General features: G+C 36.4%; 1 protein-coding gene across 5 annotated transcripts in view; it reads left to right on the top strand.

Moving 5' to 3' along the window:
* LOC124263803 (serine/threonine-protein phosphatase PP1-like) overlaps positions 1 to 11,589 on the top strand; it is a 35,490-nt gene extending 23,901 nt beyond the window's left edge. For all 5 annotated transcript variants that reach the window (XM_046698520.1, XM_046698523.1, XM_046698522.1 and 2 more), the window contains 6 exons: positions 4,248 to 4,318; positions 6,077 to 6,154; positions 7,310 to 7,423; positions 8,812 to 8,850; positions 9,754 to 9,858; positions 11,184 to 11,589. In XM_046698520.1, coding sequence (XP_046554476.1) covers positions 4,248 to 4,318; positions 6,077 to 6,154; positions 7,310 to 7,423; positions 8,812 to 8,850; positions 9,754 to 9,858; positions 11,184 to 11,234 — 458 coding nt within the window. In that variant the 3' untranslated portion in view covers positions 11,235 to 11,589. The remainder of the gene's footprint in view (positions 1 to 4,247; positions 4,319 to 6,076; positions 6,155 to 7,309; positions 7,424 to 8,811; positions 8,851 to 9,753; positions 9,859 to 11,183) is intronic.
* The last annotated feature ends 4,174 nt before the right edge of the window (positions 11,590 to 15,763 follow it).

Consider the following 15,763-nt stretch of genomic DNA (forward strand, 5'->3'; position numbering starts at 1 on the left):
TGATTTATAACAAAGGGATGACTTGGACTGCTAAACCAGTATCATTATCTTATTATGGGTAACTTTGTTTAATTGAGAAATACTTTATTTCTAAGAGTACAGAATTTGCTTGGTAAATGAGAATTTGTATAAAAGCCTGCCCTTTTCCTCTGGCAGTATGTTGTATAATGAATGAATAAAACATATTGGCTTCCTGCATGTGGAGCTTGTAAAGACTATTGATCTTGCAGAGTACAGGATGAAGTTCTGAAAGCTTCCTTTGTAAGGGAACAGATAATGTTGATACAAGAGCTGCTATAGGGGCATTTATGTGCATTACACTGTTTTATTTGCATACTGCCACATATTATGCTAAGGTATCATAACTCCCTTGGGAACTTCCCAGTCACTACAGGTTTGCAAATGAGGCTGTTATTAAGAAATCACTAATATAATAGAATATGTAGCTTTGCTCTTTTCTATGACAATCCTTCCCCTTGTAGTCCCTCCTGATATGGTTTCTTTCTGTAGGGGGATATGTTTTATTCTTTCATAAAATGCGCTTAATATCAAGTAGACAATAATGTGTAAGGAGGCTTCTTCTGTTTTTGAACACTTTCAGGAACAAAAGTTCTTCCCTTTTTGAGTAGCTAGTGATCCAAAAACAAGTTTTATTTCATCTCTGGCCAGAAAATGTAAAGCCTGCTAAGTTTTCTTATGTTTTGTCAATCTTAAGTGGGTTTCACATTACTTTGAGATTACTGAAACCATGTTGCATTCATATTGACTGTCAACAGTGTCATTGTTGGAGGGGGGTGAGGACCACTTTGATCTACTCACAGAATTAAAGTGTATTTTCCTCACCTGTTGTTTATTGAACTGCATTTGTCTAGCAAAGGAACAACACAATGCACAACATACAAGGACATTGATCACAATGCATTACTGTCTCCAGAGAAACATTCCTTGAGTGACACAGTGTGGGAATCCTCCACCAAACTACATCTGGATATCAAATTCCAAATCTTTGATCATCCTTCTCAGCCTTATGTCATGAACACAGACCAGATGATTTGGTAAACATGATCGTCAGCTTAGAGCAAAATCAATGTGGAAGTGGGAGTTTCAAAATGTACAGACCTGATGAGAATTGATTGCTCAGTTGTTGTGTTTCTGGGTATGTATCTACAATAACAAGAAGAAAATGTCATTAGGGTAAACATACATTTGAATATGTACAATTCGAAAGAAAGATACTTACATGCATCTGAAACAGCAGTGAGCAACACCAAAGTTTCTAGGCATTATATACCATTGTTTATTATGACAAATGACTAAAATAATTCTAGAATTGTTTCTCGAGACAGTAAATAGGATAGTGCTTTGAAATTGACACTTTTGATTTCTGATAATTCAAAAGGTTTCAACTCAGAAATATTGTGATTATCAAGGTAGTTCATGGATATATTGAATGAATTTAATGGGCGCTTGCCTTTCATAAATGTACTTACAACATGACTTTCATGTTTAACATCTGCACTTAAATGCTAAACCAAGATACAATTCATGCTATCTATGTCTTACTAGTGTTGGCTTACACAAACTAATCTTCATGCTACAACTAGGCCAAATAAAACACCTCTTTAAAATTTAGGGTAGGTAGGTAGGAATTTAAAAAAAATAAATTACATTTTATTTGATAAGTATAGTACAAACTAATAACACATTTTTCAATGTGTAATTGTTTATTCAGTCAAGCTTGCGGCCATCATGTCGACTTTCTCTTTCAGAAAGACCGATGTCGGGGAAAAACATTTGTATCTGAAAACTTATTTTACTCATACCTCTTAAAAAAACTAGGGTTGGCACCAGAATTTAAGGGTCGGTCGGGTAATCAAAACCACAACAAATATTTTTTAGGCCCCTATTGATATTCTGTGTTAAAAAGAGAAACAATGAAGAAGAGAAAATGAGAAACAATAGTCTTAGTCATGGAGTATGTTGTCCAAGTGGGCAATAACAGATTGGTTCAGACTAGGACTGTGTATTGACAAGTAAATTATATTGAAAATCGCGATGTTGGTTCCTGTATTGCAATAACAGTTGTGATATGTTGGGAGCTAAAGTGACAGTGACACTGATTCTACATACAGAGCCTATATTCTACATACAAAGGCCCTAACAATGTTATGGTTCTGATAACAGCAATCTCAAAATTAAGTTTGATAGTTACACATTCTGTTTTCATTTTTTACAATGTATAGTATGTAGAGTATACGGTTTTGTCAGTTGATTACAATGAAAAACATCAGTTGTGAATGAAAGCCTTTGAAGGTCAAAACCACAGATATTTTCACAAGACGTCATATATTTTTTAAACTAATATACCCGTTCAAAGAAAAAATGTTACAATACATAATGTTTGAAAAGTGTTTTGTGGTATATCAGTATACCAGTAATACCATGTAGTTCTATTTCTGACAAAATGCTAGATTCATAAACATGATAATTTATTTGTCATAACCCCGCTCAAGAGTGAGGTTAAAATAGCTCTATTACTGGTCCAAGTTGGACCAGGTGGTCAGTCTCTGTGACTTGCCTGATTGCATGTGATCATGCACTAATGGCTTGGGTCGCTGCTTGTGTATTCAACCACTGATTTGCCTTGTTCAGACTCAATGTTCACAGTGCAATGCTAAATTGCTAGAACTTTGCTGAGCTGACTGTAGCGTTACACAACAGTTACTCACATATGCACTCTTATCTCTGTAATTGTCTTTGATAATGATGAGCAGTATATACCTGATTTAATATTTTTCAAAAGAATAAAGCAATGATGACATGACAGAATGAAGCAGAAATTCTGCAAGTAACAAAACAGTAATTCATTGATTCAGAATGGTTCATAAAAGCATTATATTTACAGGTAAACTCTGTTTGAAGTTTTTGCTAGTCCAGACGCCCATGATAAATATTATTAAAACTGATGTATTGATATATATCTGTTAATGACTGTGAGCGGGATTTATTTCCCTCCTGTAAATATGTATTGCTATCAACATTTTTTTCCCCATTGCTTCAAAGTCATTTTCTACTTTTAGTGATCTGAGGTTAGAAAGTGCTAGGTTGAAGTGCTAGCAAGTTTGTATCTGAACCTTTCTGCGCTGGTATAGCAATTAACAGCTGCTGTCATTAATATGGAGACATAATTCCATTCAGTGTGGGTGACAAGGTTCCATTCACTGTGTGGACCCATGAAGATCTAGTTTCGACGTGGTTTTCAGCAACCAGTGCTTGTCATGAGAGGCAATAAGTTGTTCGGGTGGTCAGACTCGCTGACTTGGGTGACACATGTCATTGTAACCGTAATTGTGTAGATTGATGATCATCTGTTGATCACTGAATTGTCTGGTCCAGATTCGATTATTTACTGACCCTCATATAGCTGACCAACTGACCAACCATTCAATGTGTGGCTGTGATCCCAGGGGTAGATTGTTTCTGTACCAAACTTTAAGTTTACCTGACTTAAGCCTTTAACAAATATTATCTACAGATTATATGAAATAAAAATACCCCAAATATTACCTCCCCTTCATCAACCCGAAACACTATTTAAGACTAGGTCTGGGTTTCAGGCTTGAAGTTATGATCAGCCAACTATATAGTCTATCCCTGAGTGAGTAAGTTGTGTTTTATACCATTTTGGAAAGCATTTCTTTGATGTAATGGAATGTGAACTTAGGGACTGTTCATAATTTATTTGGGGGGGGGGGGTGTTGGGTGGGTGTGATTTTTTTGTGGACAAGCATGTACAATGTACAACCCCCCCATGCGTGTGTACAAAATTGATGACCTCCCCAGAACAAATGGGAGACCCCCCTCAAAATCATCATCACGGGGGGATTCACCCCCGATAGCCATGAATTATGAACGGTCCCTAATGTAGGAAGAAAGCTCAAGGTGATGCAGTTCTTAGACATCTACGATTGGTGAAGCCGACACATGGTGTCAACAAGCTGAGAATAATATATGTGAATGAGTTTAGTTTTACACTGTTTTTTCAATATTCCAGCAATATCACATCAGGGAACATGCTGTACTCATGTGAGGAATGAAACCTGGGTTTTGGGTGTGAAAGCTCTAACCACTAGGTTACCCCATTGCCCTGGGATTAAACATGATCTCTGAAAATGATATGTCTTAGACAAGTTAGTTTTGGAATCATTAATCTTGTGTCATCTTGAGGTTACTTGTCTGTGTTTCAGCTGCTGTTGTGGAGAGCACTATATTCTGTATGCATGGAGGATTATCTCCTGATCTCTCTGATCTACAACAGGTAGGTGCAGGTTGGAGTTATGAACATAATGAGCGCTCAGAAATTATAGGTAACAGCCATTCTGCCGTTTCCTCCATGACAAACACTAGTTCTTTCATCTCATCCAGGTGTGATCTTGACATTAAATCTCTGAAGGGAAACAACACTCCAGTTTGAAATATGGATGTATTCCTATATATTGGAAGCTGTTCTAGTTGCAGCTGTATGTGTTCAAAATTTCAATAATTATAAGCATGGTGTTTTTGTAACAACTGAGTGCTGTTGTTGAATATTTCTTGCTTATGGAACACTGCCTAAGAGGGTTTGAGGGTATTTATATTTGTAAATGTAAGTCCTTGACTGACGACCAATAGAATGGCAACAAATGGACAGGTGTAAGGCTTATACCAGAAAGCATGGATTGCAAGAAGGAAGTAGTAATTGTATTATATGCCATTTGCTGGAAATATAGGAGTCGTATCTGTTTTGAGTACATGTATATAAACTGAATTTGCTATTTCTGATGGGCAGTAGTGGTCATGGGGGTTGGAGATATTGTACAGGGAACAACTGGCAGCTCAGAAACATATGCACAGTCTCTGCATCAACCTTTTGGGAGTGCTACTGGCTACCTAGATCTAACAATAATTTTCCTCAGATTTTTCTCACTCTTTTCATACCTTGTTTTTAGGGGAGCTTACTTGACCAACAAAAATGTCCTGGTCTTATGATGAAGGATGAATTGTTCTTGATTCAAAGTTGTTTTTTAACAGATTAGGTCCAGGTATGGTAATAGCAGATATTGCAACATATATTTTGCTATATATATATATATGTAATAACTTAACATAACATGCTATCTTCACCCTTCACCCTAAAACAGACAAATCTTGGATATCAACTATGCAATCTTTGATCATAGTGAGAAACGACTTATGTATGTTAAATCAGGCTACTCAGCATTGGACCATGAACACGAAAGAGATTATTTACTGAACATGATGGTCAACTTAGGTCAAGATCAATGCGGAGCTGGGAGTTTCATGATGTATAGAATTGTCATCTGATGAGAATTGATCTATACGGTATAAGGATCTATATGGAACCGTCGCATAATAGAATAATGAAGTTGTCATCTTGCGTATATAGTGTAATTAGTATTTTTAGGTCCTGGATTCAATGACATTTGCAAAATTCCTGGCTAGACAAGGGACAGACTTTGCTATAACATCATTGTTGATGCTTTTCACTTGTATGTTTGACTTTTACCGGTCAACTGCAGCATGAGAGATCAAAGTCCACTTAGATGTTGTAATGTGACATTGTCAAATATGCTGTATTTATTCAGAAACATAATATTGCAGTTTGATAACCGTGGTCAATCAAATTCAAATAAGTCATGGTACTAATCAAACCTATTGGTAGCAGCTGCATACTAGTATTTTATCAGTCTGAAGAAAGACTGCCACCAGCACACTATCCTCAACTGCACATCACATTCACAGATCAGCTTCCTGATTGCACGACTTCTGTCAGCAATCTTACATCTCCTATAGTAGTTCTAGTAATTAGTTCCATACACAGATACAGAGGATGATTGAAGGGGTTTGCATCACCTAGCATGAATTTAAGTCAAGTTAGGGATGGGGATTCTAGAATATTCCCCTACATGGTCAATGAGTTATTTTACTGTTTAATTGATTCATGTTGGCCTTTGGGCACAATATTTATAGATTTCCTTCATATCAACACTATTCTAGTTTTCTTTGTTACTTTCAGATCAAGGATATTGAGCGTCCTATTGATGTCCCAGATCATGGTCTGGTTTGTGATCTGCTGTGGTCAGACCCTGATGAGGTGAGGGAGTTGTGAAGTGATAGTGTTGGATGACATTGTTAGGTCAGGGCTCCAGATAATTTTTCAACATCAGGAGTACATACTCCTTATTTTTTTAATGTAGGAGTACTGGAAAACCTTAAGGGTACATTTAAAGTACTGAATGGAATTTAATGGAGTATCAGTAATCTTGTGTTTCGTTTCATATATGCACCATAACATTGCTACTCTTGTGTAAACAGGTCAGTGAACAATAAAACAATACTTTTTCAGATAAATACGTCTGTAAATGATTCTAAGACCGTACACCATTGCTGTGGTGCGTATCTGCTACATTTTCCAAATTATTTCCCACCATATTGTGCATATTTTTATCCGTACATACGTCGATACGACCCTTATCTGGAGCCCTGGTTATGTGTTATGTCTGTAGGTAAAAAATAAATGTCTGTTTATTATGACTATTCTTATCTACATGTATTACTCATCCTGAAGTTTGAAAACTTTGACTCATTTAGATAGCTCTCAGTAGCCACCAAACTTAACTGAGACAATTTAATATCATCTTTTAGGTTATTTTCATCAGTAAAATGGAATGTAAAAATAAATACACATGTTCAGTTCAGAAGAACATTTGTGTTGCTTTGATATTGACTTCATTTTTAGTTGAATATAGAAATGTTTTAACAGGACATTCTCAAAGGCCTGAGTAGTAAAGATTTCATTTAAAAGACCTATCTGTTGTTTATATTAGCAGTGTTATACATACATATTTTCTAAAGTTTGAAGTGATATGATGATAGTCAAAACAAGGGAGGATAGTGAGTTATGATCTAACATGACATTGACATAATCTCAGACATTAAGCTGCTAAGGCAAGAAAAGATGGATGGGAAATCTAAGAGATCTGAAAGAAAAGTTTTTAAATACCAATTATACATGGAATAAAAATCAAATGAAAAAAATACCATTATGGCCCAATACACCCAAACCACTGTCAAGTATAGCAGTGTAAACTGAAATGCTGTGTTACCCTATTGACGATATATAGCCATCATGCTATTAGTATTTATTACAGGTGACATGTTCCTTGCCACATAACCAGGTTTGTTTTTACTGGTGAAATGAAGACTTGTTAATCATTGTTTCATTACAAGTCCAATATATATGTTGTAGGACATCACTGGCTGGGGAGAGAATGATAGAGGTGTGTCGTACACATTTGGAGGGGATGTTGTCAAGGACTTTCTGAAAAAGTTTGACTGCAGTCTCATTGTCAGGGCTCACCAGGTAAGTAGTGTTGGGAATTGGTTGAAATCTCACAATTGATGATTGGTTCAATACCAACAACCAATCATCGAAAAAAATTGGTTAGCATCATTTGTTAGATTTTCCTATTCAGGTTGTAGTTGCCAGAGGCTAGGTGGATAAAACCTAACGAGGCAGGCATAAATCCCTGTATACCCCGAATCATAATGCTACAACGAATTTATCTCACCAAATGTTTAAATCTTTCAATATGTAAAGATAACATTAAGACAAACTGAACTTTAATCATATCTTTTACTAACATCGTACCGACTAGTCGATCCGAACCACTGGTTCACGGTTCACTGACTGCTGTGGATGCATGCTTGGGTGGGATATAAATGATTTATTCTCCCTCGCAAAGATGTGTACCCTGCATGGGCGGTGTAAGGGCATACATGGTAATTTGTCCAAGGTCATGTGAACCAATCAGAGATGGACATTCTTACATCAGTCAGGATAATATAAGTTGGAACCGTATCATGAGGGTATCTGGTCTGATGTACCTTTAGTGTTGCTCTGTACCCTGAGCCGTCAGATATTCTTTAAAAAGGTTTACTGATGTATTATGTGCTTGTTTAGGTGTTTTCTGACATTGGTTTAGAATGTTTGGCAGTAATATCTTTTTCAGAAGGAAAAGCATTTTTTCTAGGTCAGCTTTAGCAGACGTTATTTGTTTACATCTAAACTCATAAACTTATGTTGATCTTAACTGACTCGAACCCTATAACTTGGGGAGAAGTAATTCATACCAGAGTTACTGTTATCAGTAATTTTGTCGTGAAAATCACTAGTGTGAATTCACAATATTTGTAAAACATATATAAAAACCCTCAGTTTTGATAGTTAACGTAAGTTTGCTAGTTTGACAATATTCATTGTTTTCCAGCCATTTAAATTCCCCATTAGACAATTCTGGGTTAGAATTGGTCACAAGTAACCTATGCTTGTCATAAAGAGGTAACTCAATAGATCAGCTGGTTAGATTTGTACCCAAGGTTCAAACTTTACATTAGTCCACGAGTCAGAGACTGGTGAAATTCAGGAAGGACTAGAGACATTTTTTTGTAGACAGCCCCTAATTCATTAGATACGTGGCAGCTCTCCTAGTGTAAATACTCTCAATAATTTTTACACTAGTATACATTGATGTTGCTGATGATATCAATCACTGGTTTCTCTGGCCTGTGCTGTACAGCTTGAATGCTGCTTACACAACAAAGTATTTCTTTTGATTATCAAGATAGAAAAAATCCTTTAAATCATATAAATCGATGTAAAGGCAACTAGGTGAGAAGTGATTTGATTAACTGTCAAATTTACGATGTATTTAATCACTGCAATGTTTGTTCTCATGTTATGTTTCTCAGGTTGTCGAGGATGGGTATCAGTTCTTCCAAAAGAGAAAGGTGAGTATGAATGTCTCTGGTGTAACTACTTTTACATATACAGAGATGCCAACCCATACGATTTTATCGTATTCGTTACAAAAAAACAACAAAAAATACACGACTACGATGGCAGTAAAAATATACGATTTTTAAAAATAATACATTTAATTAAATTATCAAATAGCATATGTACCATACACAATAAATTTCAACCACATTTCATTCAGTATCAAGCTATATGTGGATACTTGCTTCTGATTTAGGTGAGTACAATGTTTTAACAAGGCCTTGGACTATATATTTACATTTTTTATTTAATATGAAAATTCTTTGGAAAAGTTAATACTAATTTTTGCATCAGTTTTTGGCCAAAATACTAATTGGGCTAAATTAGGGTTGGCATCTCTGCATACATCATATATATATTTTACTGTTCACAGTACTGTCATAAATCCCATAATGTTTTAAACTTGAAGATTTCTCAATGGCCTGCCTTCTTTTTGTATTCATGGTTGAGACCTTCATAACTTGGTGTATAACTATGACATTGTTTCTGGTTAATTGGGGTAAAAGTAAATTAGATTCATATAGATAAGAAAATGTAAGTTACCAGAAAAATATGGGTCATTGTTCTCTTTCAGGTTTAAGGCTTCATTTGATTTGAGTACTTGTGATATTGGTAATGAAATTTCTAACACTGAGTAGTAGTGATTAGTGGTGACGATGGTCAAAGGGAATTAACTTTACTTCAATTTTGACATGAATGGGTATAGTGAAAAAAGTTTTGTTAGCTCAGTTCCATTATTGAACTCAGACTTGAATATTAAAATACAGATAATCAGATCTAATTTCAGTATTGTTGAGAGTGACATTCAAATGTTTATAGACATTAAATTGACATGAAGCTATACTGTATTGCAGCTTGTGACACTGTTCAGTGCTCCCAACTACTGTGGAGAGTTTGACAATGCAGCTGGTGTCATGATAGTGTCAGAAGATCTCACATGTGCTTTCAAAATACTTCCTGTGAGTACCAGGTTAACAGACAATATGACATTGTTTGGGCTGGAAGAAACAATGTACATACATTATACATTTCCAGCAACTTTACTGACACTTAAATACAAAATTGTGTATGAAAAATCTAATGTATATTCCATTTTAAAATCTGTTTAGTCTTATGAAATGTACATACATACAAGCATATTGTGCAATGTATTTTCACTGCAGCAGCAGACATATGGGTTTATCAATTGATCAAAATGTTACATTACCCATTCTTGTCCTCTGCAAGTTTGCTGATCAAGAAAGATTCAGGGATAATAACCAGCAGCATCAGGGTTTTACTTTGACTCACAAACATTGGGGTCCTTGGGACCCCTAGTTATTAGATTTAAGGGTCTTTGCAGGCAATATGAGGGTCCTGTGAAGTAACGGTGTAGAGAACTGTATGTTTTGATAATTGTTTTAGAGCCTGGAATTAATCATTGAACATGTGGAGTGATAGATGAAATGATGCATGCAACTGCTCTGAAAGAAACCCAAAACTTTGCAAAATCACAGATGTGTTGTGGGTATGGTGAATAATATTGTACACTCCCTCTGGACGCATTGAAATTTTTTCTGCATCCATTCTCCATTTTCTTCATTTGTGTGTACTGGACGCACATATGTGCATCGTGTAAAACCCAGAGCATGAAGTTGCTTATACAGTGATGAATGTATCAGAGTTTGGCTTACTAGAAGCCTTGACTATGAACATATTGTTTGGTTGTTGTTTAACACTGGATTCAGCAATATTCCAGCTATATGGCAGCAGTCTGTAAATAATAGAATCTAGACCAGACAATCCAGTGATCAATTGCATGAGCATCAATCTATGCAGTTATGTTACGATGACTTTTGTTAACCAAGTCAGCAGCCTGACCACCCAATCCAGTTAGTTGCCTCTTACGACAAGCATGGGTTGCTGAAGACCAATTCTAACCTGGATCTTCATGAGTGGACTATGACCATAGACTTGTCCTGACCTCTAGACACATAGAAATGTTACCTCAAAGACAATATAATGGGTAGAAGTCTATGACTATGAACATAGACTCGTCCTGACTTCTACACTTTATGTTTCCTTGTCAGGGTACATATCTATACACTGATTGTCCTTAGGGAGGATTTTTGTATTCACAAAGGTACCTTGGTTACAATCCTATAGTACCTGCCCCCAAGGACCCCAACAGTAGGTATCAGGTTTGCTAAAGCAAGAATCTAATACCCTTCACGAGTATACTATGCCTTCTCATATGAATCTCATCAATCCTGGTTTTGCAATATTTTGCTATTTCCTCTTTCAGCCAGAACGAGGTAAAGTGATAGCAGTGCACACAAAAAACAGCAAGAAATAGCACAGTAGTATCAAACAGCACTGAGTTCAGTCCTGGAGAGTCCAGTCCAAGTTGATTTCCAGAATGCCACACTCTGGACAGAAATGCGTCTTCTCAAGAACAAGGTTGTATTTTGTTCGAATCTGATGCTACCACCAGACAACCGTTTCCCTGCTCCAGGATGAACAACTAGTGAAGTGGACATTGTGACAATGTACTGAAAGCATATACAAAACTACGCATTTTATGTATATTACTTCTGCCAAAATCTCATGCACTAACCCAAGTGCTAAAACATCAAATATTGAGGAATTTTACTAATTTTATAATGAGTATGTTTGTAAGCTTCTCTCTAACACCCCCTACACCATCTTTTTTCAAACCATGTTGTTTATGATTGTAAGTCTGATTTAAGGGGTGAAACCATTTATTTATTTGTGGATGCATGTGCCAAAATATCTTTTCATGATTTGCATGTCTTGCTTTTTTCTTTTCACTATGGATTTGCATTATTAAAACATAAAGTGTCTATTCACATATTTACAGTAATATTATTATGCTGCAGCATTTCAAAATGAAATGGGAAATATTTTTCAACCTGAGTGTCTGCATAGTATTACAAACATGCATGAATTATGCATACAGTTAACATAACCTCAAAAGGTAACTTGAAACAATCATGATTATAATGCTACTGTTGATGCAAGTTCCAGATTTCTGATTTTGTCTACAGCGCTGCTTACACATACCTAAATACCTCATTTAAATCTTCCAGATAGTCCAAAAATCAATAAATGGTTACAATACCATGATCACTTTGCAAGACAGGCTTTGAATTAGCAGTTTCGTGTAATATTTATCCATCAGTCTTTACCATCTGGTTATTTTTCATACATCCATGCTGGTAAAACAACCATAGTAGATGTATCTTTACTTCTGAGTCTGATCTGATCCCAAGGTCAGTTCTGGAGTACCCAGAACTTGGTGAAAAACTGAGGTTACAGTGGATTATTTGTAGTATAAAAGAAAATAGGTGTTTGAAGAGACTTAGTCTGTGATTCATTTTACCATGCTGAAGGAACTTGTCACTAAAGGTTGAGATAATTTGCCGTTTCTTTATGCTATCCTCACGAAGAACAGAATTTTCTGTTAAAGATTTCTTAAGTTTTAGCATAGATTAGATGACACGTTTTATCATTATGTAGGAAACATCCCTTTAAGGTGGTGTCATTTGGGCACTTTACTTAAGTTTCATTTTATATGTCTTACCTGTGTGCAATTGTTAACATGTACAGTAGGTGCAATTTATGAAGAATGAGGTTTATTTCAGCCTTTTGTACTTGTAAATAGTTATGACTTAACTGTGATTTTGGTGAGGTGTACAGACATTTTAGTGTTGTCATTGGTCTCGCCAACATATACTACTCAATGTTTGCTAAGGATTGACACTTTGAAAGATAATAAGTCAAATTGTTTGCAGCTGTTGAAAGAGCAATATTGTAGAAAGTCATAAGTCGGTTGTCATTTGGCACATAACGCGAACCAAGAACATGTGGCCAATACTCTCTGATCAACCGTTAAAATGGAAGTATCTGACCAAAACTAAAACACTAAGAAATCATGAAAACAAGGTCATTGCCAAAAGAAAAACACTCTTAGCACTACATATGTGATGGATGAAAGCTTGGTACCATGGAGTTTCTGTGGTAAAATGGAACATTGTTCCACTCTTCAGTAAGAGCATTGCAGAGTTCCTGTACTGTTGCCAGAAGGCTGATTGATTGACTGACTGACTATGGTTTTACGCCACTTTTAGCAACATTCCATCAATATCATGGCAGGGGACACCAGAAATGGGCTTCACACATTGTACCCATGTGGGGAATCGAACCTGGGTCTTCGGTGTGATGAGCGAACGCTTTAACCACTAGGCTACCTCCACCGCCCAGTTGCCAGAAGAACTGGGCATCATGAGAGGGTGATCCAGTTGTTGCAATCCTCAGTACTACATGTGCTCTCTGAAATTGATGTGCAATGATTCTGTGCGAATGGCTGTATGCCTCTGTGTTATTCATGAAATTGGGGTTCTTAAGGGGTTACCCATTACCCAAATATTTCAATCGGTCTTTTTTGGATGATATTTTTTATATCACCAAAACTTGATCCTTGGGAGACTTTGAGTAGTATAGTTTGCCATTGTTTAGGACAGATCATATAAATTCCCTATACCGGTATTACGAAATTGAAACTCAAACCTTTATCACATGGTTCAGCACTAGGCCACACAAAATGGTAGAATTCCTGATCAGTGTCCCAGGCATACAAAGCTTGTCACGAGCATAGTCGCTGCAGTGTCACTTGGTAGATTAATTAACCTTTTCAAACCGTGTATGTGGCAAACTCCATATGGAATGTTTCAAAACCAGTATCTGTTGGTAGCCAAAGAATACTTTGTTTTCTTTAAAGTTAAACTTGAAATTTCAATGTTTTATCATATTTAAACGCTTTAGACAGTTTATTTTACCCTTTGACTATGTTAGCCATGAGAGTTCATCTAGTCACATGTACATTTATTACTGATGTTCACCCCGTGAAATTAGATTAATGCAATTACTAACATGTTTAAACTATAACATTTACAGACTCTAGTTGGTTCAGTCAAAATTTTCTATCTGTGCAGTTTCTTCAATGACTCATACTAAAACTATTAATCTGCATGTGTATACAGTGAGTTGATGGAATTGGTATGTACCAACATTGGTATATTGGCAGATTGCTCAAAGTTAGACACACCTGAATCAATTTATTGCCATTTAATTGATCACAGACCATCAGGGTCCCGATCCAAAAAGCGTTCATGGCGTTACGACCCATCGTAACTCTAAACTTTATCATAGGCTTACGAATGGCACGGTGCTACAAAGGTTTTGTGGATTGGGCCCCAGGTTTGTCTTTTTAGTATACAAAACCAAGAGGCACTGGTAATTTATTTCATGGGGTGGCACTCTGGGTATGTTGTGTGTGTCTGTTAGGATGAGGTAATGGAAGGGGGGTGGGGCAGGCAGGGAGGGATGGCAACAGGAAAATCTACTTTCAACTGAAAACTTAACATTGTGTCATCGAATGGGGAGGTTCAGGGTTTCTCAACAGATTTAGATGATTCACAGAATTGGTCAATTTGAAATATAATTGGTGGAAATCTGCGGATCAGCAGAAAATTGCCATCCCTGAGCAGGAAAAGAAAAAGATAGCAAAAGAGGGGCAGTTGCTGAAACTATGGGGGCCTGAATAAGAATTACTGTTATATGGTTTTCCAAATAGAAGGGTAAAAAGTTTGAACACTATTTAGGATTTAGGGATCAGTCATGTATTATTTGTGGGGAGCGTGAACAATGCTGCATGTAGGGCAGGTGGGGTATGATGATATGTGGATCAGCAAAATTATAACCATTCCCAAAGTTGATTTTTGTTATCTGTTGAACATCAGGACCCGAATACCAAAACCTGTTGGTTATTGCAAGATGTACATATAATCAGTGGGTACTTTTCTATAATTGGAGAATTATTTGTTTCATGTACTTCTGTTTTTGCGATACTGGCTAATCTGTATTCCAGTAAGCTATTCCAGTATTACAGGCAGATTGAATATATGGATTTCCAAATTCTGCTCATCGATCAGTTAACTTTTGGTCCCTATGGCATCTTCCACATCCATGTTAATCTTGCAAATTAAAACAGAAGTCTTGTGAGAGATCAGATATATAGCCTCTGTATGGACATTTTCTCGAGGTAAGTGTATTTTGTTATCTCTTTCATGCTAGGTTAGCTGTTAGTGTGATGGTATAATGGCATCCAGTCGGTTATATCCTTCATCACGTTAAACTCACGGCTCACAATAGTCAAGATGTGGACACAGGTACATTCCAGTAGGCCATTTGATTGAACTTTGTATGATGAGGTAAGTGTAAAGAGCAAACGTTCCTTGCTCTGGTTACCTGCATTTCTGTACAGTGTTGCTTGACATTGGATAATTATAAGATAACCTGCTGTTGTAAATTTAGAGGTTTTGAATGTACCCTCTTGTTGGTTTGCATACAGTTTCATTTTTAAATGAAAGAAAACATTACTGTATAAAAGAATCTAGTACTCAAAATTCCCTTTTTACTTTTTGGGGGGTTAAAACACCATTGCTTATGACTAGAATATTGTGCAGAATGTGATTACTGATGAAATCTTTGTTACATATGTTATATTTGGGATTTCACTTTCTCAGTAAAGTATAGATTCTAGTACATTTTGGGGGTTGATTGGCACGGCTCCCACAGTACTGAGAAAGTGTAATCCCAAATATAACATATGTTACATTTGACCACTTTCTAAAATGGCATTGTGTATTTCATAGCTTTTTGGCCGTTGGAGCCGTGCCAATTAACGCTTATCAGAAGGGTACACAAAGTCTGCAGTCTAGACTACCAGTTGTCCCGATTTCCATTTTTGTTGAAGCCCTGGTGGCTGAGCGGTCTAGGCGTCTGACTTTGTGTGCTGGCGAT

This window comes from Haliotis rubra, unplaced genomic scaffold (genome assembly GCF_003918875.1).
Source record: "Haliotis rubra isolate DU_JTF1 unplaced genomic scaffold, ASM391887v1 Scf9, whole genome shotgun sequence".
In the NCBI taxonomy this organism is placed as follows: domain Eukaryota; kingdom Metazoa; phylum Mollusca; class Gastropoda; order Lepetellida; family Haliotidae; genus Haliotis; species Haliotis rubra.